The sequence below is a fragment of the Cupressus sempervirens genome, chromosome 3, assembly GCF_028749045.1.
Source record: "Cupressus sempervirens isolate cs-2001-9-10 chromosome 3, ASM2874904v1, whole genome shotgun sequence".
In the NCBI taxonomy this organism is placed as follows: domain Eukaryota; kingdom Viridiplantae; phylum Streptophyta; class Pinopsida; order Cupressales; family Cupressaceae; genus Cupressus; species Cupressus sempervirens.
In genome coordinates, this window is record NC_143120.1 from 451,970,238 (window position 1) to 451,996,002 (window position 25,765).

General features: G+C 36.8%; 1 protein-coding gene across 2 annotated transcripts in view; it reads right to left on the reverse strand.

Moving 5' to 3' along the window:
- Nucleotides 1-1,013: 1,013 nt before the first annotated feature.
- Nucleotides 1,014-25,765, reverse strand: part of LOC149567028 (uncharacterized) — a 105,226-nt gene continuing 80,474 nt past the window's right edge. Inside the window, exon 4 of one of the 2 annotated variants that reach the window (XM_089820249.1) lies at nt 1,014-1,132. In XM_089820249.1, coding sequence (XP_089676375.1) covers nt 1,127-1,132 — 6 coding nt within the window. In that variant the 3' untranslated portion in view covers nt 1,014-1,126. Of the gene's footprint in view, nt 1,133-2,379; nt 3,025-25,765 lie in introns of those variants that run through there. The other variant, XM_089820248.1, reaches the window with a different exon arrangement.

Consider the following 25,765-nt stretch of genomic DNA (forward strand, 5'->3'; position numbering starts at 1 on the left):
GTTGCATAACCATAATTACAACAATGATACACTTCTCAAATAATAAAATTCTAGATCAATAAATAAGTGACTATGTCAAAAGCATGCATCCATGCTATACAATTCAGTGCTGATCTTCACAAATCTATATGTCTATACAAATTGCATCCACGAGGAGGAATAAAAACCTTAGATTCCTCCAAATCAAAGTCTCTAGTTTTGATAGTTTGGTGATTTATCTTAAATTTTCAAGCCTTTTGAACATGACAACAAGGTCATATTTTTCCTAAAGTGCCCCCAAAAGTCAACTACCTCCAAGATTTAGTAACTCAAATCTTACAACAAAGTAGCAAACAATTGCAGATCTGACCAAACTTATGAAATCTTGCAAACTATAAGTAAAATTTGACTTTTTTGAAGCTTAAATTCTATTGTGAGGTCTTTGGAACCCCAAAATGCATCCTCAAAATGCTTCAATGCATATAACTACCCTTAAATCTTGGAATATATTTGCTACATTGGAGCTCTACTACCACATAGGAGTTGATTGGTAATTCTTCAACACCGTTAGAATATGCAAGAACAAAATAACTCTAAAAAAAAAAGCCAGAAAGACTGCTTACAAAATAAGAATGCATTAAATGATTGATTAGCCGAGATGATTTTAATTAAGTCACATACAATATATAGAAAACATTTATTACAATTATACTTGTTTTCACACCAAACTTAATTTCTCATATTAATCCTTCATTAAAATTATATTTATATTTCCTATTTATATTAGTATCAAATTCAAATTTACACCAATACTCTTCTATTAGAATTAATTAATCTATCAAACTACAACAGATATTTTTAAAATATTATTTACCCTTCTCTACACGCCATTTTGTTCCTTACGTTTATACTCTTTGGACCCACTTAATATGCAACTTTGTCATAGGCGATCTGCCCCTTCGTTTTTCATCTTACCTTTATTCCTTGGAATTCAAGGCATACAATATTCAATATCATTTTCTATAACACTCGAAATGCTAGCATTCATTACTTGATTTCTTGGGTGTCTCTGGTCTTGACTACTCATCAATAAAATACCATTGAATATACATGGGTCGTCCAAATGAGATGTATGCTCTATCTAGCATCAAATCTGAAAAAACATTTTGTTGTTGAACATATATCATATTCTTGATTAAAAAATTAATTATATGTAACATAAATGATGTCAACACATTATGATTACCATTAATCTTGTTCTCTCTAACCTTTATATTCAACATAAATGGTCTAATAGTTGCATAAAGTGTAAAATCATACATTACTTTTTAAAATATATATTCAAATTTATATGATATCTATGCAGTAGACCCTTAAATGGTGTTGAATTCAAATCTTCCACAGTACCGAAGGGAAAAATTAACTATTTGATTTGTCGTGAAATACACACTACTAAGTGCATGTTGCTATCTTGAAAAGGATCAGTCACTTGAGACCTGCACCTAATCAACAATTTCATGATATACTCTTGGTTGGCACATATATATTCCTAATGGCAGCAGTTATCAGTTTGTTAATCTATCCAAACAAGTTGAAAATGTGGATAAACATAGCTAGGCGAAGTTAGTGGTCACGGAGGAGAACCACCATAAAAAAAAAGATGTGAACGAGACAAAAGAAAGAATGGCTGGGAAAATGGAACATTGAGATACAAAAATATCCTAACACCAATATAGAGATGAGAAGACTCGTGCTGGAAATTCAGGGTTGTCATGTGGACAAAGCAAATGGGGCAGAAGAAAGGCCATTATGTGAGAGAGTTCAACCCCACTTGGGGTCATCAAGATAAAGACTACTTATGGGTGACAATTAGAGATAAAGCTAGATTGCTAGTGGTGCAAGGATGAACCGTATCTCTTCGTTTATGGTTAGAGACAGTTACATGATAGTTTCCACGGAGGTTTAGGAAGAAAGAACATGTACTTTAGGTAGCAAAGGGGTTTTGAAATTGAATGAAACTTTATTTTCAAATGTGTTCCTTACCTAAATATCCGTGAGCAGTATTAGAACCTGAAGGAGGGTTGTCTAAACCAAGTTTTTGAAGAAGCAAGGCTGGACAAAACCACTAGCTTTCTGATAAAGATTCATAACAAGAGAGCTGACATCAAAAAGAACATGAAAGGTCTAGGTTTTGATGCTGGGTTCCTCAGACTGTTGTCTTGTGGACGTCATTAAAATTCCTTCAATGATTCATTCATTTGTATAATAACAAAGCACAAGAGATAGAACAGATACTGTTCTCCTACTGAAAGGTCCATCTTCTCAAAGAAAACATCTTGTACTAAATTTACTATCATGAGAGGAAAGTTAAAACATCTTATCAGCCAAGATGAAAGAAAATATCAAACCCAGCTGTCTACTGGAACTGCAATTTATCATTGTAAAACATCAGGAAGAAAGCTATTTGAGTTATACCATTGATCCAAACATTGCACCACGAGCTAACAAGTTACAAAACTTATGATACAATATTAAAGATTCTCGGTCTTGACACTTAAACAAAAGTGAATAATCATTAAAATAGTGACTGGTCCTCCCAAAAACAAATTTAATGCACCTCCTACCACATCCATAACCTGTACACGTCATTTTATACATAAGATACAGCATTCATTGCATAAGTAACAACCATGCTTTCTTATGCAATTTGAATGCAATAAAAATCTTGTTTATCACATCACAGGGATGAAATATGAAATTGTTCAATATCTCAACCTTGTCTTCGCCCCTTTGTATCTGAATTTCAACTGCCAAGGACCACCTTGCAGTGGCAGGATACAAGTTAATTTGATTGTGAGAGGCAAACTGCCACCCGTCAGTTTAGGACTCATTAAACATTTTTTCTTCAAACACCAACCTTTTATGTAGAAGTGTAAGCTGCTCTTTGAACTCCAAAAAAAGGGTTTTTCTTCTTTTAGCCTTCTCAAAATCTTCAGTGCCTTTATGAACAATTAAAATTTTGCTAGGTGTACACTGCTTACGGCACTGCAACAGCAACAGCAACAAACAATATCTCTATTCAGTTCAATGCAAGTAAAACTTTCACGTCGAGTAGAGGAAATCCTATATATAAAAGTGAAGATTTTGATAACTGATGATTATATTGATGAGTAAATAGCAATATAAAAACTTCAAAGGAACTTCCACTGGGTGAATGACAAATATTGCTTAAAGGTGATTACATAAACAGAGATTACTAAGAGAAGCAGAGACCTAAATAATTGTTTACCGAGTAAAATTACATATCAAACCACAAATTCCAATAAACAAGGCATCATTTTCTTTACTTCTCTTTCAAACAGAGGGAAGCTGGCTGTCTCTTGAGATGGGATATGGCAATGAGCACGTTCATGCTTGCTGTGAGAGCACATATATTCAGTTGCCCGCCTTACCCATATTTAAGAGGCATCCAAGTCCCTCCTACAGCCAGTCCCTCCTACTGAAAGATTTGGGTGGGATCTAAGGTCTCTCAGCCAACTATGTTTTCCATTTGAAGAAAACATAAAGCATTGGCATGTAATCTGAAGGCATTTGTATAGCATTAGTTGCATGCCTTCTTGAATATTTTTTTTCTGTAATGGCTTCAGTTGTCATTTATAAGTGATCACTCCTACTGAAAGATTTGGTTGGGGTATAGGATCTCCTGCCTAATGATATTTTTGATTTGATAAAATCCCAGCGCATTGGCATTGAAGCATGCAGCAATCCGGTGGTCATTGCATTGCTTCACTATGGCCAAATGACACCTTTGCTTATTCATGGAGAGAATTTCCTCAATGGCTTCTGTTCTGCTTTGGAGGCCTTCTTATAAAAATTCACCTCAAAAGATTATGGCGTTCATACTAAAAGGAAAGACACTCTTGCATAAGTTTTGGATTATCTTTTGCTCTTAAAGATATAAGATCAAGAGATTAAATCTTGTAAGGTGTTGATTTCAGCATATGAAACCGTGGAGGTTAATTGTAACAGTCACTGCAGAGAGATGTTATTTCCCACTGCGATATGGATGGATGTATCTTTTTTTGGAGAGATTTTGCACTAGAGGATGTGATGAGGTTAGAAGGTGATATGAACCAACAGCTTACATGCTCACCGTTTCATTGCAAAAGAAAAGAGATAGGACTATCATTACAAAAAGCAAGTTGTAGGGTGCTCATATTGGTTAGAGATGAAGGCAAAGACCTTGTTTCGTTGAGAGAAAACCTAAGTTACCAATTCGAATCCAGATGTGGATGTGGGAATGAGAATCCCATACATGGATACGTAATTTTTTTTTTTTTGAGGTTTCAGATGTGCTTGGGTATGTGTGTTATAAATTTGTATATATACAAAAAAAATGGAGAAAATATACAAAATTAAATCATTTCATAGTGTGATACTTCATCAATGATCAATGCAAAATGCCAAAGATAAATACTAAACGCCATTCGATAGTTCACAAATGTTCAAATAAGAGATACCAATATCAATTGAATTGACATTTTTGAAAAAAATTATATAAAGATTTAAATTTTAATCCATGAGTTAGCAATACCATGTTGAAAGATTGGAGTCATATTATACATACTAAACCAAACCCCAAAATGTCTAAATAATATTAGATTCATTATAATATTCTAATATATTATATATGTATTTATAAAACATTGCATCTTCATATTACTTGAAGATTATTAACGTTGTTAAATTTTCACATAAAATATCTTAATAGTAATTTCCTTCATACAACGATACCATGGCAACCAAATGTTGTCATATAACATGAACTGAATTTTCAGAAATGAAATGGGAAGCAGGCTCTGGTTTAATTCATCTAGTCAGGTATATGAGTTTGGAGAGAGAATGGTACTGCTGAACATCTTCCCTGAGTTAAGCAATATCAACTTCGCCAAATATTATCTTCCAATTGCTAGTCATCAGGTCGAGCATCCATGGTGCTGCCTCTCTCTTGTTATTATCCCAGTTTTTCTTTGTTATGCATGTCCGGTTGCTCACAGGGCATGCATTTTCACCCTGTTGGTGCATCCGGATGCACCAACAGGGAGAAAATGCACGATGCACCAACAGGGAGAAAATGTGCACCCTGTGAGCATACCCACACACCCCCTCTCTGCATCTGCACCTGGACAAACCCACATCCATAGGCAAAGGGAAGTGCACAAATCCAGTAACTAAGGAGAAGACAATCAAGATACGAGATCCTGGGTCTACAGAACTCTTGTTGAGCTGGATGGCAAACTGAAGAAAGGGTACAGTAGAAACAGATTTTGAAGAGTTGACATTCACATTCCTACGTTATTTATAGTTGCTGCCAATTTCCAGGTTGATTTTAGGGTTGCCTTAATGAGGTAGTGTAGCAGTTTCTTGCTTTTTCATTGTGAAGACTTTAGCACTTTTTCAGTTTGCCCTTCTGTAAGTTTTCAGGGGTGAACTACTTGCATGAAGACATTGTCATTTATAATAGTTTCATATTTTGATAAAATCTGAGAAATGCCTCTCTTGATTCTAGACTGTGAAAATGCTCAAGGATAGATCCATTCAAAAGAACAGTTGAAACTTTGACAGGCTGACATGCAAAATTCCTTGAAAATGTAATGAAGTCATCATCATATGCTTGTTGGTCTTCAGAATCTGCAATCTTGATTGAGTTGAACTACATAGGCTCTACCTCAGTATAGGAGTCAATTCTACACTCTAGATGATGCATCTAAACATATTGTCCTCTCCTCAATGGACTGCACCCTCACCGCTGACAAAAGTCCGTTGGTGAAATCCCTCAATATCATGTACTTACATTTGTAATTCTCCTCAGAACTTTGCCACAAATGCAAGGTAATGAGCAGTGATAGTTGAAAACCCACGAACTATTATGTTGTTAGAAAGTAAAGTCCACCAGGATAACTGAGACGGGGAGCGGGGAGGGGCGTGTGAATCAGTTATCCAATCAAAACAACTTTTATCAACCTTATTAAATCTGAAACATGTTATCAATAAGTGCAATAACCATAGCAAGATCACCGTACACAATAACACCAAATTTGTTAACTAGGGAAACCCTTGATCAGAGGGAAAACGCCAGTGGGGATGGTATCCACAAAACTATGTAGCAATATATAAGTTCCTTACAAGAGGATGGACCCTGTTAGGAGTCAATGAAACACATTCAGTACATATCAGTCCTTGTTAGGAGACTTTGGAGATTCCAACCCTCTTAGGAGTTGTGGAAGGCAGAAGGATCTACTGCCCAAACAGCTTCAAGGAAAAGACCACCGAACTTATTGTCCAACTGATCTTAGTCCTATCCTTGGCAAAATAATACAAATAAACAACTGTCCACAACAACCTTTTTGCCAAATACAGTCTCTTTGTCATCTTTCCATGCCTTATTCGCACCAAACATTTCTTTGATCTCAAGATATTCAATATCAGGTTCACTAGATCTCACATCCAAGTTCGCATACTCACATTACACATAAATTGCATCACTTAATCACTCTTCAATACACATTCCACAAGGAAAACAACTTTCCTTTCTACCATGTCCTAAAGCTAATTATTGAGTCAGCCTTGAGGCTTTCTCAATTTACAATTAATATAGGACTACATTAAGATAATACAATACACGTTACATTACATCTTTTCACAATTTCATAATACTATCGACTCAAATTCTTTAAAACTCTTCACACGTGCAATATTGAGATGTGTGCGTTTGACCACTACATCTTCGTCATGTCTTCTACCTCTGTACAACTGTGCTTAACCAAATTCTATCTCTGTTAGGAGATATAATCAAAGCAACAATAACTGCTTCTCAAGAACTCTGCCTGAACGTTGTCTTTAATAAATCTTGAATAACTGTCAATTGTCTTCATATTTCCGCATGCACCACTTAACCACATAATCTCGACATTTGTAGACAAGTCCTCAACTACACATAGCCTTATCGTCAATCTTTGTCTGCTGCTCTGTCAATCTTTACAGAGTCATTAGTATGTTGACATCAATGACAAACAATCATGAATGCGACACACAATCATGCTAACAATCTCCCCAATGCTCCAACAATGCTAGGATACTCCCCTATAAGAATATCATCAACATTCATGCTAGCAATCTCCCCCTTTGGCATTGATGGCAACATAGATGAAAAGAATCTAAGTCCCATGAATACCGACACTCTTCTGCAACTGCTCCCCCATTCATGCTTCTCATGAATGTTCACTGTACTGTAACCATATTTTTCCTTTCTCAAATCCTCTTCATCAATGAAATCTAAATCTCAGGAACAAAATCCATCACTATGCTACTCCTCAATTGACTATCTTTCCTCATTTCTTGTATGTTTCTCCCAATGTACAATGAAATGTTTTTCATGTACATCTTCTCCCTCATTGACATCAATGGCAAAGGCATCATTATGTCAATTCTACCTCATAAGATCTTCAACAAACTCAAAGTGTCCAAAGATGCTGTTCAATACCAATTACCAAGTGTCCTTCATGACTCAGCTCAAACATAGATACTCCCTCATAGAGGCAACATCAAACATCCAATCCAGATAAAGAATAATGCTCTGTATCACTGGACTGATGCAATCTCTGCATCAACTACTCAGAAGTAGGCAGGGGCATAACCCCAAGCATACCTCTCAAGCACTCAAACGTATCCTTTGACAAAGGCTTTATGAATATATCTGCTATCTGCTCCTTTGTACTGATATACTCTAATCTGATCTCTTTCTTTGCAACTTTCTCTCTCAAAACACAATACTTAATAGATACGTGCTTTCTCTTTGAATGTAACACATGATTCTTAGAGATACTCACTGTACTTGTGTTATCGCAATGTATGATAACAGGCTCTATAAACTCAACTCCAATGTCCTTGAACATTTGCTACTACTACATACTCTGCTTTTGTTGTGCTCTGTGGAATACAGTCCCATTTCTTGCTTAGCCAAGAAACCAATCTTCCTCTTAAGAAAAATGCTCCACCACTTATACTCTTTTTGTCATCCATACTGCCTGCCCAATCCGCATCAATATATGCACACAAGGTAAATTCATTTGATTTGTCATACCATAACCCAAAATCAGATGTACCCTTCAAATATCTGAAAAATCCTCTTTACTGTTGCATAATGTGATTCTTTAGGACCAGCTTGAAATCACGCCACAATGCTAACTGCATTAGCTATATCCAGTCTTGTGTGAGTCAAATACTGCAAACCTCCAATCGTAGATTTATACTTCTTCTATTCAACAGTAGGTGACTCATCTTTGCTAGATAACTTGTGACCAGTTATCATAGGCATACCAACCAGTTATCATAGGCATGAGTGAACAGTCATGCCCCCTCATCACCTAATCATATAATCTTAGAAGATTAACAAACTTTACTCTAATAAACTAAGAAGAAACCTCCAACCGCTTCAGAACTAATTAATAGGCAAATCGAATCTTATAGAGAAAGACAACAGATCTTTTGAATATTAAAAAAGGTATGATGATAATGTGTCTCCTTCATTTGAGATTTTGAAACTGCCTTGAATCTCCATGCTCCATGCTTTCGCACAACACACCAACCCAGCTATAAGCGGTGGAACCTATATATTGCATATGTGAATGAAAAAGGTGTTAATTCCCGTAAACATGCTGCTTGCTCCTGATGATGCTCGCTTTCCTCTTCTGCTTTAACACCTGTAACAAACAAAACAAGATAAATATCAGTTGAACTCAAAAAAAAATACAATATTCTGCACTTAAATCCTGGCATCGGATCTTAGAATCGAATCTTATGCTGGCTCCTGTAATAGTTTCTCCATTTGTAGATATCAATACTTCATTGGGCGCAAATAGAAGGAGTTTGTGGTTTTAATATTTCTCCTCTCGTCATGAGGCTCTATCATGCATGTCCATTTCACAGGTTCTTTGTGCCATTTAATATTCCCGATGCCTATGCGCATCTTCCATTTCCGCGTTGGTCCCTGACAACAGGTTCTGTATCCACGTAACTATATTTTATCTGTCGTTTATGTGTTTATTGCCCTTTTATATATATTCATTTTATGATGATTCCATCGATCTTTGCAAGTTTGACATTCACGATATCTTCCCTATATTCAATTCGGCGACTTGCTTGTTTCTGCACATATTGGAGACCAAATTTCTTGGGCATCGTATTTTCCTTAAGTGGTGCCAAAACATCAGCATATTGCTTTTCCAATGCTTCCAGGACTGTCTTTTCTACATCAGCAATGGCATTCTCTGAAGCAAATGTGTATTCAGGCCAGCGATGAACAATGATTTCATATTCATTTAATGTGTCTTTAATGCGTTCATACATGTCCCCAACAAATGGTGATGTTGCACATTGTGTCGTAATCTCAGTCGATTGGACCTTATCAGGCTTACAAGACTCGAGCAGTAAAAGGCGTCTAGGACTATATACAAATGGAATAACTCCTTTGCATCAACACCTCCTTTTACAGGACTAATATTGCAGCTCGCAATATCTCGCTGGAAGTCTGCAGTTGCAATTACAAGTTCTCCCACAGGTAGAGCAGGGCTAGAGGGAGGGCATGCAATAAGAAATGCTCGTAATCGGTTGCAGAGATCCACATTATATATGGCAGCAGCAATATTTGGAAGATCTATAGAACTCGGCAAAATGTGCTGATTATGGATTTCAATATCAGTTGAAACTTCATTTCGAATATTCACACAAAGTGCTTTCATTTTTGCATATGCTCTTGAAATATTTAATGCATCCAACAAAATTCCTTCATTGCCATTTGCAACAAACTCATCGGTCTCTGCTATATGTCACCTTGACCCTTTTTTTTCACAGCAGTCTGAAAATAGCTGCACAAAATTAACTGCACCTCGGGAGATAGTATATCATGGAGAAGAGTATATATCTTTACAGCAGGGGTAAGAGCCGGTGCAGCAATGCCAGTAGCAGGTCCAAATACATCAACTAAGCCTGATGGTATTGAATCATCCAATGATTTATAATTCTCAAACACCAAAGAAAGCAATTGCTCCACATGGTCTTCAATGTCTCCTAAAATCCATTTAGATTATATTGAGTATTATTTGCAAAGCTGAGATGGCAGCCAAGCATGGCATATTTGCATGTTCTGAAAGAATAGAATGGACAATTTCAACACTGATATTCTGATCAGCCAGAAGCTGTTCTAGCCTTCGTGTCACAAACAGATGCACATCAGCAATGATGGAAGGTGAGACATGTAAAGGTTGGGACTCAGCTGCTATTTGTATTGCCAATGTCAAATCCACATTCTTTTGATTTTCTACCAATATTTGGACAAGTCCCTATGAAATTCTGTGGAGCCCAAAAGGATCACTTGTTGCAGATGGCTGACAACCTACTGCAAAAAGACCAACCAAACTGTCCAACCTGTCAGCAACAGCTAGAAGAATGTCTACATCTGTTTTGGGAAGCTCATCCCTTGCAAACCGAGGAAGCACTGTTTCATAGCATCAGCAACAAATTGATTCTAAAATTTTGGGTTCCATCACAACTTGTTCAGGGTGCAAAGTCCCTCCCTTAGACCCTCCATATCGCCAAGTTTGTTATCAATAGCTATCCTTAGGCCAGGAACCATGAGTTCTGCAAGTACCACTGCTTCTTGTTTGTACATGAGTGTGTATGCCCCATGGTCACCTTGTAGGAGGTACGGTAGGCCCTTGACACCGAGGGCAATTTCTCCACCCAGTCTTCACCTCCTATCCCACATGACTTATAGGTAACTCCCAGCAAAATTTTATTAGTTGCTTCTGCCTAACCGTTTGCCCACGAATAATATGGACACAACAATATACGGAAAATTTTGAATTCAGTGGTTAGAAGCTTAATGACATGATTGTCACTCATCAATTGAATTTGAATGCCATACCTACTTATAATTTGTTCGTAAATGAATTTTGCAATGCTTAGTGTTGAGTTATCTGGCAATGCACGTGCTTCAACCCATTTTGTCAAGTACTTCGTGGCTGCCAAAATATACTGACATCGCTGGACACAACTAGCCTTTACAGGTCCAACAAAGTCCAACCCCCATCTTTCAAATAGCTCTTGTGCATGTGAACGGTTGAGCAGCATAAAGTCCCTCTTAAGAGGTTTTCCTACTCATTGGCAAGTATCACATTAGACAATCCATTCTCTTGTATCATTGTACAATGTTTGGCCACCATAAACCTTCTAATAGTACTTGCCCCGCTGTCATATCACGACCCATATGTCCCCTTGCTGGTCCTTTGTGGGCTTCCTTGAGCACACTTGGTACTTCCTCTTCCATCACGCATCGCCTGAGTACTTGGTTTGGACTCATTTTATATAACAATCCATTTATTAGTTGGAAAGTCCTACTCTTGAGGATCAACTTCCTTCATTCCCCTAGAGGCATGTCCCAAGGAAATTGGGCTATAGACAGATACTCTCCTATACTTGTATACCACTTGGGGAGTAAGACAATATGAAACAAATGCACGTCTGGGAAGTCGTCATTTATTCCAACAGGGGGCTCGCTAGACTTAATATGTGATAGTTGTTCGACAATCACATGACTACATCTTAGTTGTACGATGGTCTTGAATGTGAACTCTTAAATTAAGAGAACCCATCAGCTTACCCTTCCCTGAATAATGGGTTTACTAACTAAGTACATGAAGGCATGATGGTCCACATAAAAGGTGAATGTCATCGCCAATAAGTAGTGCCTGAGTTTTTGGACATAATAGACCATTCCAAGGGGCTCCCATTTTGTGGTGTTGTAATTCTTCTCAGCATTTGACAACAACCTACTTGCGAAATATATTGGGTGATCCAGTCTATGCGCTCCTTGAGCCAAGGTGGCCCCAATGGCATAATTTGATGCATCCACATGCACATGAGATTCTTTATCCCAATTAGGGAATGCCAAAATAGGAGCACTTAGCAACCTTGATTTTAGTTCCTCGAAGGCCTCTCCTTGTTCATTCTCCCAAACGTATACCTCCCCCTTCCTTGTGAACCTATTCAATGGAAATGAAATTTGTGCAAAGTTCTTTATGAACCAGCAGTAGTATCCGATGTGGCCGAGGAAAGATTTGACACTAGTCACATCCGTAGGAGCCTCGATCTCTACTATCACCCACACTTTATCAGGATCTTGTTTCACTCCTGGCTTGCATACTATGTGCCCGAGAAACTTCCCTTGTGGCACCCTAAACCAAGACTTCTTTGGGTTACTATGTGCTCGAGCAACTTCCCTTGTGGCATCCTTTTGGGCAATTCTTATACAATCTTTGGTATTTGACTCTTGTTTAGCCTTTGATAAATCATCAAGAGTAATGTGCTCTCTACCGAATAGAAGATCCCTATGATCATGCTTTTGATTAGTCATAAAAGCATCTAGATAAATTCTCTCAGCTTGGATGTCTTCTGGAATACAATTTTCTCGATTTACATACTCCAAATTCTGATTTTCTTCACAAAAAGGTTCTGAAAATGGCTCATATTCAAGAAATACAACTTTTCTTTGATAAAAAATCTGATCAAACATGACAGTTGGAGAATTCTCAGAACCATGCTCGTATGATTGTATTTCTTGCTCGTAAAGTGAACTGATGCACGTTTCACCCTCTAGATGCACATCACGATTTTTATCAACTTCAAAATTATCATAAGATTTGTTATCTTCATTATAATGCTGATATACTTGATTGCATAAAAATTCCTCTTCAAAAAATGGATTTAAAAACATAGAAAACTCAAGCACATCTCCATGAGAATGTTCATCCGGCACCTCATGTGTTTCATATATAATGTCAATAAATAGGATATCCTTACGGAATTGATCCTTCTGAAAATCGTCATCTATTTCATCTGGATAACATGATTTATCTTCGGAGAAGATTTCTTGATATTCTCCATGAGCCTGTTTGTACAAGGAATTCTCCTCAAATCTTTCATCCTTATGAAGACATTCTAGAGCTTCATCAAAAATGGGAAGCACATATATTAAATCATTAGTTTTCTTACTTTGATAAGACATTAACAAACTTTGCACATTTTTCTCAATGTGCTTTTGATATTCTATTTCAAGCAAATCAAAGATCTCTTCCATACTAAGGAGATCATCGTCTCTATGATCATCGGTGTCAGCAACTTCAATACAATTTCCACCATCGATGGATTCTTTCGCTCTGATCCCCAACCTCTCCTGTATATGAAGCGTTACTAGAGCCGTGTGTTTCCTCAGTTTTGTGTTTTGTTGTCAATTCATCATTTACATATTTGAGAAGGATGAGCAATTGAGGATCATGTAAGAGGCCTAGATTATCCATTTTATCGCAAAGATGAGAGAAAGGAGGTTTGCATTCTGAAGATATTTCTTGATAAACATTAAACATTCTTAGGAAAAATTGTGTTGCAAATTATTCCTCTTGTTTTTCTATATTAATAAAAGCATTGAAAGGATTCTCTCCACCATTACCAAGACTGTCATCAAGCATATGGCCTTTCTGATCATAAGCCCCCTCTTCGATTTTGCATTTGTTGTTATATATTGTTGCACAAGTCTTATCATAGATGGATTCTTCCTCAGATCCAAACTTCGTTCACTTCTCTATACTTTTCTTCATTTTTATTACCTTCCTCTAATATTTGAAAAAGAAGTTTTGCATCAAGATTCTTTGGTGAGATTCCCAACTCAAAAAATTTGTTTAAAAATTTATCACATGGAGGCTTGAGGTTAGATGGTATCTCTTGATAAATACTTGTCATCCTCAAAAACAAATGTGCTGACATCTCGCCTTCATATCTTTCTACATTGAAAAAGGCACCAAGCAAAGCCATATCAAGATTCTCCATGTTGTGACCTTGGTCTTCATACATATCTTCTTCTTCTTGGTCATGGAATATGGCAAGGAATCACTGCTCCAAATCCCTCCATGATGCAATACTTTGTGTGGGCAATAAATCATATGCCTCCCTTGCAAAATCCTTCAAGGTTCTAACAAAAGCCTCATTGCTTGACCTTCTGAATCCACTTTGTATGCATATAAGAATCTGTAGAAAGCATCCAAATGATTGAGAGCACATTCACTACCATCTCCAAGAATTTGGGGGCGATAAGTGAGAGTCTTAAATATAAATCATTAGGATTATATTTAAATCTTCCCAGGTCCAGCGATCTATCTTCACTTGGAAGATTTTGTTTCCGTTTCTTTGGTTGGAACATTTTGCAATAACAATGTCCGTTCTTTCAAGAATAAGAAAAGTACATCTCTTTGAGTCACTTCCCTCAACAGAGTCACTAATGATCCAGACACTCCTTTTGTTGAAGTACCAATCAAAACACAATAGAGTCGCCACCTCCACATGGAGGAAATAAATCATCTTTAAGAATTTGAGTTCTTCTCGCTAGTAGAGTACACCTCATCGAAGATCAAACCTGTAGCAAAGGCTTAAAGAAAATATATACAATGCTTCTACAAGATCAAATCTTCTCATAGCAAATTAGGATTTACGAAACAAAATTACAAAAGCTTGAAATCAAAAGCACTTCAATAAATTTATAAACTTATTCAGATTTCAAATATATCGAAATACTTTAACAAATCAAATAAACTTTAACTCTTATTGGTATGAAATCATAAACTCTTTAGGGTTTTTTTTTGCAACTCCCCAGTAGAGTCACCAATCTGTTGGTTCTCAAAACCATAGATTGGAATCCCACAAGTCTTGCCAACTCGATGCTGGGATATCCAACCGGTTAAGGCCAACTTGACAAGACCGATCAACTTGATTTGAGTCTTCTACACTTCTGGCTTTGCAATGCCAAGGTGGGTATACCTATCCTAAACAAATCACTTAAGTCCAAGATAATTATAACATATCGATTTGAATATGAATGAAATGAAAGTTTCCCAAATGGCAAGGATTACAAAAAGCTTTAAACTTGCAAATTACAAATTAATAACAAAAGTAAATGATTGTATAAATATGAGTGTTTTAAATAAAATAATAATTATGCATTATTGCAACAAATGGATATATTAATTCTTCATAGGAAAGATATGAAATAATTGCCAACGTATGGATTGCAAATCATGAATAACATAAAGACCAGTGCCGAATTTAAAGGGCAATAGAGTCAATATTATAAGTTTACAACGCACAACTTTATAAAATTATACGCACATCAACTATAAATAATTTAGTAGTCAAGATGCGATGGATCAAATAAATGGACAAAATTTTAAAATAGTCTATAATGTATTTTGACTCCCGTGGTTGGTAGACAAACCTGACATAGATATAAGAACAATTAAATATTTCATCATATCTATGATGATCGATTTTAAAATGCTATAGTTGATCTCATCCTCTTACCTATCATAAAAATTATTTATAGAATTTAAAAATAATTATAAAGGACAAAACTCTATAATATTTCCAACTCTAAAGCTTTAAATAAATATTTATGGTTACAAATCATGCCGGAAATAAAAGTGCACTAGAGACACTCCTTACGGATGATCCATCCAATGCAGTTTGACTCCAGAATCGTATAAAAATTTATTCAATAATCCAACATCCATGAGTTTAGTTCAAAAATCCATTTCTCTACCAATGAGAAAATAATATATCAATAAGGCGTATAGTATAAAGTATGCAATTTTTTTGGAGAGCATATATAAATTGTGTAAAATATATCCTTATAGATTTAAGAAGGGTATCGGTTGCTTTTCCAAGCACCGCGTCTTTTCATAACAGGTCACTAATTGACATTGTTAATCGAATACCATTTCACAACAATTAATAATCTATTTGTTGCATTTGATAATTTGTTATAGGCATGACAACGATAAGTCTGGGCATAGTCTTGTGAGCCTTGGAATGTTTTTGAAATGCTATTTGTGCATATAAGCGCATCTTCATCGTTGAATATCTTCACTGCCCAAACATGATTTTGTATACATAGCTTCTCTTGTTCATTCCATGATGATGATCATTGCTCTTCCTCCCGCTTGCATTATCTCCATACCTGAGCAAAATATAGAATATTGTTAGATATAAATGGAAACATGAATTCTTGGTGCCCAACTCCATATTTTACGCAAGATGACACAAGTAGATAATCGATGTCTTTAGCCGGTCAGTGGTCTTCTTGTCCTGCATTTTGTGGTAACACTATGAAACTTTTTCAATTTAGTTTTGCATTTTCATTTTTTTAATTGGGTAGTATTGATCAACCAATCAATCTATTTGATATAATGAATTCTTTTGTTGAAGGCTTCCAAGTCCTTTAGCGTTTATGTTTGTTGAGGCTATGCTTGATTTTTGAATCCTTCAATGTCCTTTTTCATGTTTTTGAATGTGTGTTTGTTAGCTTTTGATCTTTTAGTTTTGCTCAAATCATTGCCTTTAGTTTTCCCTTCGATTTGATCTTTACTAGAGCCTACTTGGAGTTGGCAATCAAAAGATTTGACTATTTGAGCCCAAAAAGTGGACCTTTTAGGTGTAACTACACGAATTAAAAATATCATGTTATATTTTTAATTTGACATTCACTTTTTGAAAATATAAAATAAATTTACTTTATGTTACGTTTTTAGGTTACTTTATCCTTTTAATTTTCACTTAAAGTAACTATAGTGCACTTTATGTTATATTTTTAAGTTGAGTTACTTTTTGATTTTTCACTTAAGTGACTATATTAACCTAAGTTGCACAGCTACCTCCTCCCCCTCCCTCCAAACCAAGGTAAGTTCGAACCGGTTCAAATTTCGGGTCTGGTTTGAACTTGGTTCGACCAAGGTCCTTTTTTTTCACACTTGGTTCGATTTGGTTCAAACTGGGTTCGATCTGGTTCGAACTGGGTTCGAACTTGGGCGAACCACCTTAAAAAAATCGAACCTAGTTCAAACTTGCAGAGATGGACGGCTAGAAAGTGTTTAGTTAGCAATTTTTTATAATTTTTTGGCGTCCATAAAACCTAAAAAGGTGTTTTTAATTGGTTTTGTTCCCTCTCATTGTCATTTTATGTTTCTAAATAGGTTATTTTCTCTTAAGGGAGAGCGCATAAGTTTTTGAGCAAGCATCCCGTTGTGCAAGGAGGAGTTTGAAGATTGATTTTTTGGAGTTCTTCAAGTGTTTGTGCATTATTCATACACATTTGCAAGCTTGCAATGGCTGGAAAAGGTAAGATCTTATTCCATTTGCTATTGTTTTTGTTCTACGTTTTTCATTTTTCCATTTCTCTTTCAATCTTCATATATTTTTGAATCTTTTTCATTATTCCAAAATTTGTCATTTTCTTGCATATAAATTATGAATGTGTATCTAATTTTTTGCCATAGGGAAAGGAATGTCATCTACCTCTTTATCAAAAGGAAACACTGAACAAAGAATGGAACCAACTTTGATTCTCCTCTATGGAAGTATGTAGACATTATAAAACCCCTTCCAGGTGGTGGTGCACTCTGTTGGAAATGTCGAGGATGTGGTGTAGAAAGAAATAGTTCTTATTATCGTGTAGTAGGTCATTTATGTGGTTAACCTAGAAGAGGAGTCAAGAAATGCCCTGGCAAAAAAGGTGCCCCTATACCAAATCAAACTGTGCTAAAATATATTGAAGAGCATGAGGCAGTAGAAGAGAGAGGACACAGGGCAACAAAACTCAGTAGCAATAAAAGTAAAAGAGCAAAGAGAATGCAGCCCCTTTAGATGTTATAGTACAAGATCACCCCTTCTTTAGTACCGCAACAGACATTGACACTGAATCTGTCCCCGTTGTACACAAAAGAAAGGGGCCACTAGAAACTGCTTATCAAAATAAGGGCTGGGAAATTGCTGACTATAAGGTGGGAAGATGCCTGTATGTAAATGGGTTGTCCCTTAATGTTGTCTACTCTCCATTTTGGAAGGACATGTTGAGGGGTGCCAATGAAGCTCCAAAAGGGTATTGTGGCCCCGGGTATGAGAAAGTGCGCACCACCTTGTTGGATGAAGAGGTCCAACGGATTGAAAATCAATTGAAGTCCATAAGGGACTCATGGGTTGAGACAGGGGTGACAATTGTTTCAAATGGCTGGAAGGATTCCAGGAAACGTCCCTTGATCAATGTCCTTTTGATGTCCCCTAAAGGGGCAATGTTTCTGAAAGTAGTGGATTGTGAAGGCAAAGTAAAAGATGGGCCATTTATTGCTGATATACTAATTGGGGCCGTTGAACAAGTGGGTGCAAGAAACATTGTCCAAGTCATAACAGACAATGCAAAAAATTGTAAAGTAGCAGGTTTGTTGGTTGAATCACAATGTCAACATATCTTTTGGACACCTTGTGCAGTCCATTCACTCAATCTTATGCTGCAAAAGTTTACGAACCAAATTGAGGGGATCAAAATAGTGTATGAAGAGGCTAAGGGCCTACAAAAGTTTGTCACAAGCCACCACATGACTCAATTTCTTTTTAGGAACTACTCAAAATTGGATCTATTGAAGGTAAATGAACTTGAACTCAATTTGAATTTAGTAATTTAATTTTTAATATTTGACAATTTTTTATTTTTCATATTTTACTTGTGCGATGTGTATACTTTTCTCTAAAATATGTATCTAATAGTTCTTGTTTTTTGCTCTACTTTATGTCATAGGTTGCTGAGACCCATTTTGCATCACATATAATCGTCTTAAGATGACTTGTGCAAGTGAAAGATGCACTTCAAGGTATGGTAATCAGCCACAATTGGGGTGTATGGAAGCAAAAGAACACTGAAAGGGCAACAAAATAAAGGATAAGCTATTGGCTGAGTCATGGTGGGAACGTGTGGAATATCCCCTTAAGATCACCGAGCCCATTATGAGCATGCTTAGGTACACTGACATGGATAGGCCTTGCCTTGGAGAGATCTATGATGGCATAGACTCAATGAATGAAAAGATCAAACAAGTTATAAATGAGAAGAGCAAGAGCCGCACGAGACCTTTTTCAAACAAGTGCAAAAAATTATTGATGAAAGATGGAACAAAATGACCACTCCATTACATTTGCTTTCCTATGCCTTGACCCCCAACTACTATAGCTCACAATATTGTGATCTACCAAGAAGGTTGCCACCATATAGAGATATGTAAGTGTCTAACAAGTACCAGGCAGCATTTAGAAGAATATTTCCTGATGATGATATGAGAGATGTAATCATGGATGAGTTCATAGAGTTTGTCAATGCTAGAGGTCTAAGTAATGATGCTTTTCTGTCATGTCCCCATTTTGGAGGTAATTTGATTTAATTAGTTTAATTAATTAAGTTGTCCAAAATAATGAATATTTTATGAGGATGACTAATTAATTATTTTAATTAAATAAATAAGTGGTATTAAGTTAATTATTTATAAAGTTATCAAATAATTAAATATTACAAAATAACTTTATATTTAATTAATTTAATAAAGTGACTTGAATTATAAAATATTTTATAAACTCACTTAATAGATAAAATAAAATAATGTTCTAGAAGTTTCTGGAAAAAGTGGAGAAAAAGAATATATAGGCATGGAGGGCTCATTGTCTATCATCCAAGTTTATTTTCTATATTGTGTCTACTTGAGCATTTGTGAAGTTTGAAGGCCTACAAGTATTCAGCTTAATCATTGGGAATGATACCTCCCAAGTGATTGCATAACTGAGGAGGTGAAAGATCCTTTGAAGGGTTGCCCTTTAGAAGTGGCACTTAGCCGTTTTAAGTTGAGCTTAATTTGCATACTCAGACTTGAGGGTTTGAGTTTTTGGTTGCAAGAGAAATAAAAAAGGCAGTCCGAAAAAGCAGATCCGAAAAAACAAATCCAAAAAAGCAGATCCTAAAAAGCAAAGCGAAAAAGCAATTCCGAAAAAGCAAGGCGAAAAGGCAGCATTAGTAAAAATTATTACAGCCATCTACAATCAGGTTCCTTTGGATATTTTATGCATTTTTCTTATCATTTAAATGCATATTAGAAGGTAAGGTTGTAGGTGAAAGTTTGTATCAGATTTAAGCATTATTCTTGCAGATGTAAGCCAAGAGTCTTGGCCATTTCATACTAGCATTGTAGTTGACATTATATGTGCAATAAAGGAGACATAAGTTGCTGGTCTGATATAGTTGTAATTGAATATGTATTTATCATTCACAATCAGCTTATTAGTTTGCATACCAATTGTTTGACAAAATGTCAATTGGCTGTAGGTTCTCTTTTTGGCATAAATAATGTTATAATTTTGCATACCAAATGTTTGTATTAATGCCACTTGGCTATAAGTGCATTAATGCCATCATAGGTTGCATCCAAAGTGTTCGTCATAATTACTATTTGCTGGAGCAACATATTGCAAGTAGTTTTAGTTACATATTTGCATTGAATATTGTCAAAATAAGTTGCACATTCATGTTAGGTCATTGTTTAGTCAATTTTGAGTCTTCTTGCAAAAAAATTCTAATTGAAGAAAGAGTCATTAACGCAAAATGAAATACTATATCAATCATATGACCCTTGTATGTGAAGTGTTTGACAAAATTTCTCAATTCAACATTAGAGGTTTTTAGTGGCCTATTGGTAGGGGTCATTACAGTGGTATCAGAACGCTTTTTTGCCAGCCTGACAGGGTTTATGCAGCCACCATTCAATTTAGTTAATAAGAGCAAAAACAAAAGGGCTCTATTTACATAGGGAACCAACACAGTAGAGAACATGGCTGAAAAACATTCTCAAAGCCCACCCAAAATTATGAGAGATGATGAGGCTTTACAGCATCAGGATAGGCTTCTACAATCAATAGAGGCAAGTACACAGGCAATGATGGCTATGATGCAATATTTGATTGGGAAAAACAAGAGAAATAATCATAATAATGACCAGGATGACAAGAGCATAGCAGGATCACAACATGGGCAAAGTACACGGTCTGGGACAGCTGACAGACCCACATGTCCTACATTCAGGGAAGAAACTCCATCACTCACACCTGATGCTATGGTAACAGATATCGCAGATGAACTCCGACAAGCAAGGAATGAGTGGAATTCATTACCAACATATGTACAGGACGGATGGACATTTGACAGGTACCTGAACTACAGAGTTGCCATGCAGAAGCAGGCAGATAAACACAATGAGTTGCAACAGGTCACCAACAAGTTGACTGGATTTCTATTTGGCAGATCTTCTCACAGGGCAGATGACACAATTACAAAGAACTTGCATGAGGAGTTCGAGAATTTAGCTTACAGTTAGGCTGAGGTCTTAGATTCTACTCCGCCACAGGAGGAAGTAGTGAAGGATATTACGCAGATTGATAGTAATTGTCAACTTGATACTCAAGTTGAGATAGTTGTATACAGGTCGCCAGAGGGTGATGTCACAGGTACTCAGGATGGTTTGGTTACGACAGGCAGTGACTACAGCGTAGAGGGTTCAGATGATGATTTTGAGGATGTTGTTGTGCACAATCGTGAGATACCTAGTAGAGATGAGCAAACATTGAGTATTCATGACTTTGCTGAAAGGGAGTACCAGGCACATTTGGATGCTTCGTCACATGAGGTTGACGCTAGAAGTACTTCTCATTTTTTTTCCAACCAACTGAAGGTGAGCGAAGACAGTATTGTGGCTTCATTATCTCATCATGATAGGATGTGGGATATGATAGAGGATCACATCCGAGTGATTCAATTATAGGGTAGAAATAAGGGAGTTCAGGCAGAGTCTTCTTGTGTTGACTTATAGGCAATTAGGGAAGGAATGGGAACGATGAAGTTGAGTTATTTACATCTTCTATCAGATCGTGACCATCTTCTTAGCCTTGCCGGAGACTATTTAGATGCCTTGAGGAGGAAGGAGGAAGTTGACAGGCTTTCTCGTGAGCTTGAGGACACTCAAGCTTCTTTGGTGAATACTCCATTGGCATTACAAGACTTGGAGAGACATGGGGATAGGCATGGCGTGGAGTTGAGTTTAGTTTCATCTTGCACACCTGATACTCAGCTTTCTGCAGCAGGTGGATCATATGTGGTCGTTGATAATGTTGTGAGTTCGTCTTGCATTCACATCCAGGATACAGGGACAGTGTCAGACAGGTATGTGGAGTTGGTATTAGTCATATTACTCAGGTGAGGAGTTTGCTTGAGTTACTAGCTGATTCTAGTTTACGGATATGGACTCGAGATTGTTATATTGGCGTTTGGGATTCAGTTGACTAGAGATTTTTATCACTTTTTGCCTTTGGTAGCAATGATTGTTTGGGTGCTATCATGGATTTGATTAGCAAATTGCACAGTGTTGTTTTTTCTTGTGCCAACAGCTTGTCCAATGTTGGTATTAGTTTTTATACGCAGGTGTTGGGCTTTGTTCACATATCCAGTCGACCATTCTTGCTGGAATGTGTTGATGATCTTTCATATTTGGCAGTATGTACAGATGAGTCCCAGGATCATACTGGCATTGATGACATCCAGGAGGATGCAGTGGGCAGTTTTGAGGACTTAGTTTCCTCGACAATTTCTTTTGGTATAGAGGAGTTGGACAGCGATGCTACAGTTTTTGATACTCCGTATGTTGATATGAGCTTTGGAGTTGATTCGCAGGATATGGATGGTAATACTCTAGAGACCAGTAACTTTGAGGATACTCCTTTGGATAGTGCATCAGAGGAGGACTGTAGGAGACAGTCTAGCCAATGCCATCATGTGTCTAGTCAGCTGAGAGTTAGTGAGCGAGACATTGCTATTGCTTGCCGACATTTCGATGCTGCTCGTCAATTGTTAGTAGTTTATGGATGGGGTTCTCCTACTAGTGATGAGTAGGGAGGCAGTTATCTTTCCTTGACAGAGATCCACTCTTTATGGGAGGCTATCTGGATTCTGAGACAGAATTATATGCAGTTGGTAGCCGATAAAGATTATCTTATGGAGTGGGGTAGTACAGCATATGACGCATTGTTGGTCAAAGAAGATGAGGTGAGTGAGCTTACTCAGCAGCTCATGGTGACTTCTGAGATTCTTGAGAGTACATAGGTGGCTCTCGAGGAGTCACAATTTCATTTGGTTGAGGTGACCATGGAGTTAGAGCGACTGCAGTCTTTACCAGATTCTGTACAATCACAGGTTGTGATGTCTGGCGATTCGAGGATGTCCATGGTCGAGATTGTCAAAGACAGTGGAGATCGGGATGCATCCATCCTTAATACTAGCATTGGCATGTCGCACTCTCTTCCACAGGGTTCAGGTTCAATTGAATTGGGTGTTGCAGCAAATTATTGTAGTATGCTTGACATGGTGCTGGTCTCTACTACTGATGGCATGGAGACTGGTGATGTTGTATCAGAGATCGTGTGTGATGTTGGTGCGCCGACAGTTGGCATGGTTCCTGCTAGTGATACTACTCCTTTGGCAGTGTCTTCAAAGGTAGTAGTAAGTTCAGGCTTGGTTAGTGATTGGTTGCAGCTAGTTTCATCTGGATTGCAGTCTAAGCCACTGATTGGGATTGGCGGATTCTGTCGGCATTACATTGTGAGGTATGCTCATCAATTTACCTTTGATGACCATGTTGATGAGATGATGATACAAAGATGTACTTTGGTTCCTAGTGCTTGTCATCAGTTATGGGATGGTTTGACGCCACGGGTTGAGAGTTGCGATGGGCATGACATGGCAATAGGTTCTGCGATTGACAACTTGGTAGTACATGACTTAGAGCAGGAGTTTGGGAGTGATGCTTCAACAGTTGTTATTGATTCTACTCCTTTGGCAATGTCATCTCCTGATTTAGCTGGTGATCAGTTGCGGTGGGTTGCATCACCTGTGCATGGCGAGCTGTCGCCTGAGGCTGGTTCTTTTAATTAGCATTATACTACAGGGTATGTTCATCAGTTTGCATTTGATCCATGTGTTGAGGAGTTGATGTCAGGCCGACTTGGTTTGGGTTCTATTTCTTGCTTTTTATCTTGTGATGTATACTCACCATCAGCGGTGCATGGGAGTTATGGTTATGAGACAGTGGCCAGTGATTTGCAGAGTTGTGCTAATTGCAGTAGGTGTACAGTATGTGGATTCTCCGAACTTGTTGCAGTTTTATTTGGGAGTGTTCACCATTGTGACAGAGTTGGATGGTACATCCCGCATAGGTCAGTGGGATGCGTTGATGGTATTTACTATGTTGGCAATTTGGGATGTCCACTCTACTTGGGTTTTGATATTTTGGGAGTTTGTGTCTTGTGGGTTCCTGACTATGGCAGTAGTGGATTTGAAGTTCAGTTGAGTAGTGATTCACGCTTCATTCATGGATTCTTCTTGGTTATATTGCAGAGGATATTGCAAGAGCCTGCGTTGATTGACAGCAGTATAGTTCATGACTACATTTGGGATCCAGGTGGATTGATTGGTTTATTGTTCAGCCATTGCTTGGGGACAAGCAATTTTAGGAAGGGCGGATTGTCATGTCCCCATTTTGGAGGTAATTTGATTTAATTAATTTAATTAATTAAGTTGTCCAAAATAATGAATATTTTATGAGGATAACTAATTAATTATTTTAATTAAATAAATAAGTGGTATTAAGTTAATTATTTATAAAGTTATCAAATAAATAAATATTAAAAGATAACTTTATATTTAATTAATTTAATAAAGTGACTTGAATTATAATTTTATTTTATTTTTTATTTTATTGATAAACGACCAAAGCCTAGATTTATTACTATTATTTGTTGAAATTATTTATTATTATATGTTAAGCGAACGTAGATTCGAACCCAAGACCTCCCACATAAGAGGCTCACAAGTTACTGTTGCGTTGTAGGCTTTTGTCTAATTATAAAATATTTTATAAAGTCACTTAATAGATAAAATAAAATAATGTTCTAGAAGTTTCTGGAGAAAGTGAAGAAAAAGAATATATAGGCATGGAGGGCTCATTCTCTATCATCCAAGTTTATTTCCTCTATTGTGTTTACTTGAGCATTTGTGGAGCTTGAAGCCCTGCAAGTATTCAGCTTAATCATTGGGAACGATACCTCCCAAGTGATTACGCAACTGAGGAGGTGAAAGATCCTCTGAAGGGTTGCCCTTTGGAAGTGGCACTCAGTCATTTCAAGTTGAGCTTAATTTGTATACTCAGACTTACTTGAGGGTTTGAGTTTTTGGTTGCAAGAGAAAATAATAATAACAATAAAAAAATAAAAATAAAAAGGCCAATTCGAAAAAGCAAAGCGAAAAAGCAGATCCAAAAAAGCAAAGCGAAAAGGCAGCATTAGTAAAAATTATTACAGCCATCTACAATCAGGTTCCTTTAGATATTTCATGCATTTTTCTTATCATTTAGATGCATATTAGAAGGTAAGGTTGTAGGTGAAAGTTTGTATCAGATTTAAGCATTATTCTTGTGGATGTAAGCCAAGAGTCTTGGCCATTTCATACTAGCATTGTAGTTAACATTATATGTGCAATAAAGGAGACATAAGTTGCTGGTCTGATATAATTGTAATTGAATATGTATTTATCATTTATGATTAGCTTATTAGTTTGCATGCCAATTGTTTGACAAAATGTCAATTGGCTGTAGGTTCTCTTTTTGGCATAAATAATGTTATAATTTTACATACCAAGTGTTTGTATTAATACCACTTGGCTATAAGTGCATTAACGCCATCATAGGTTGCATCCAAAGTGTTTGTCATAATT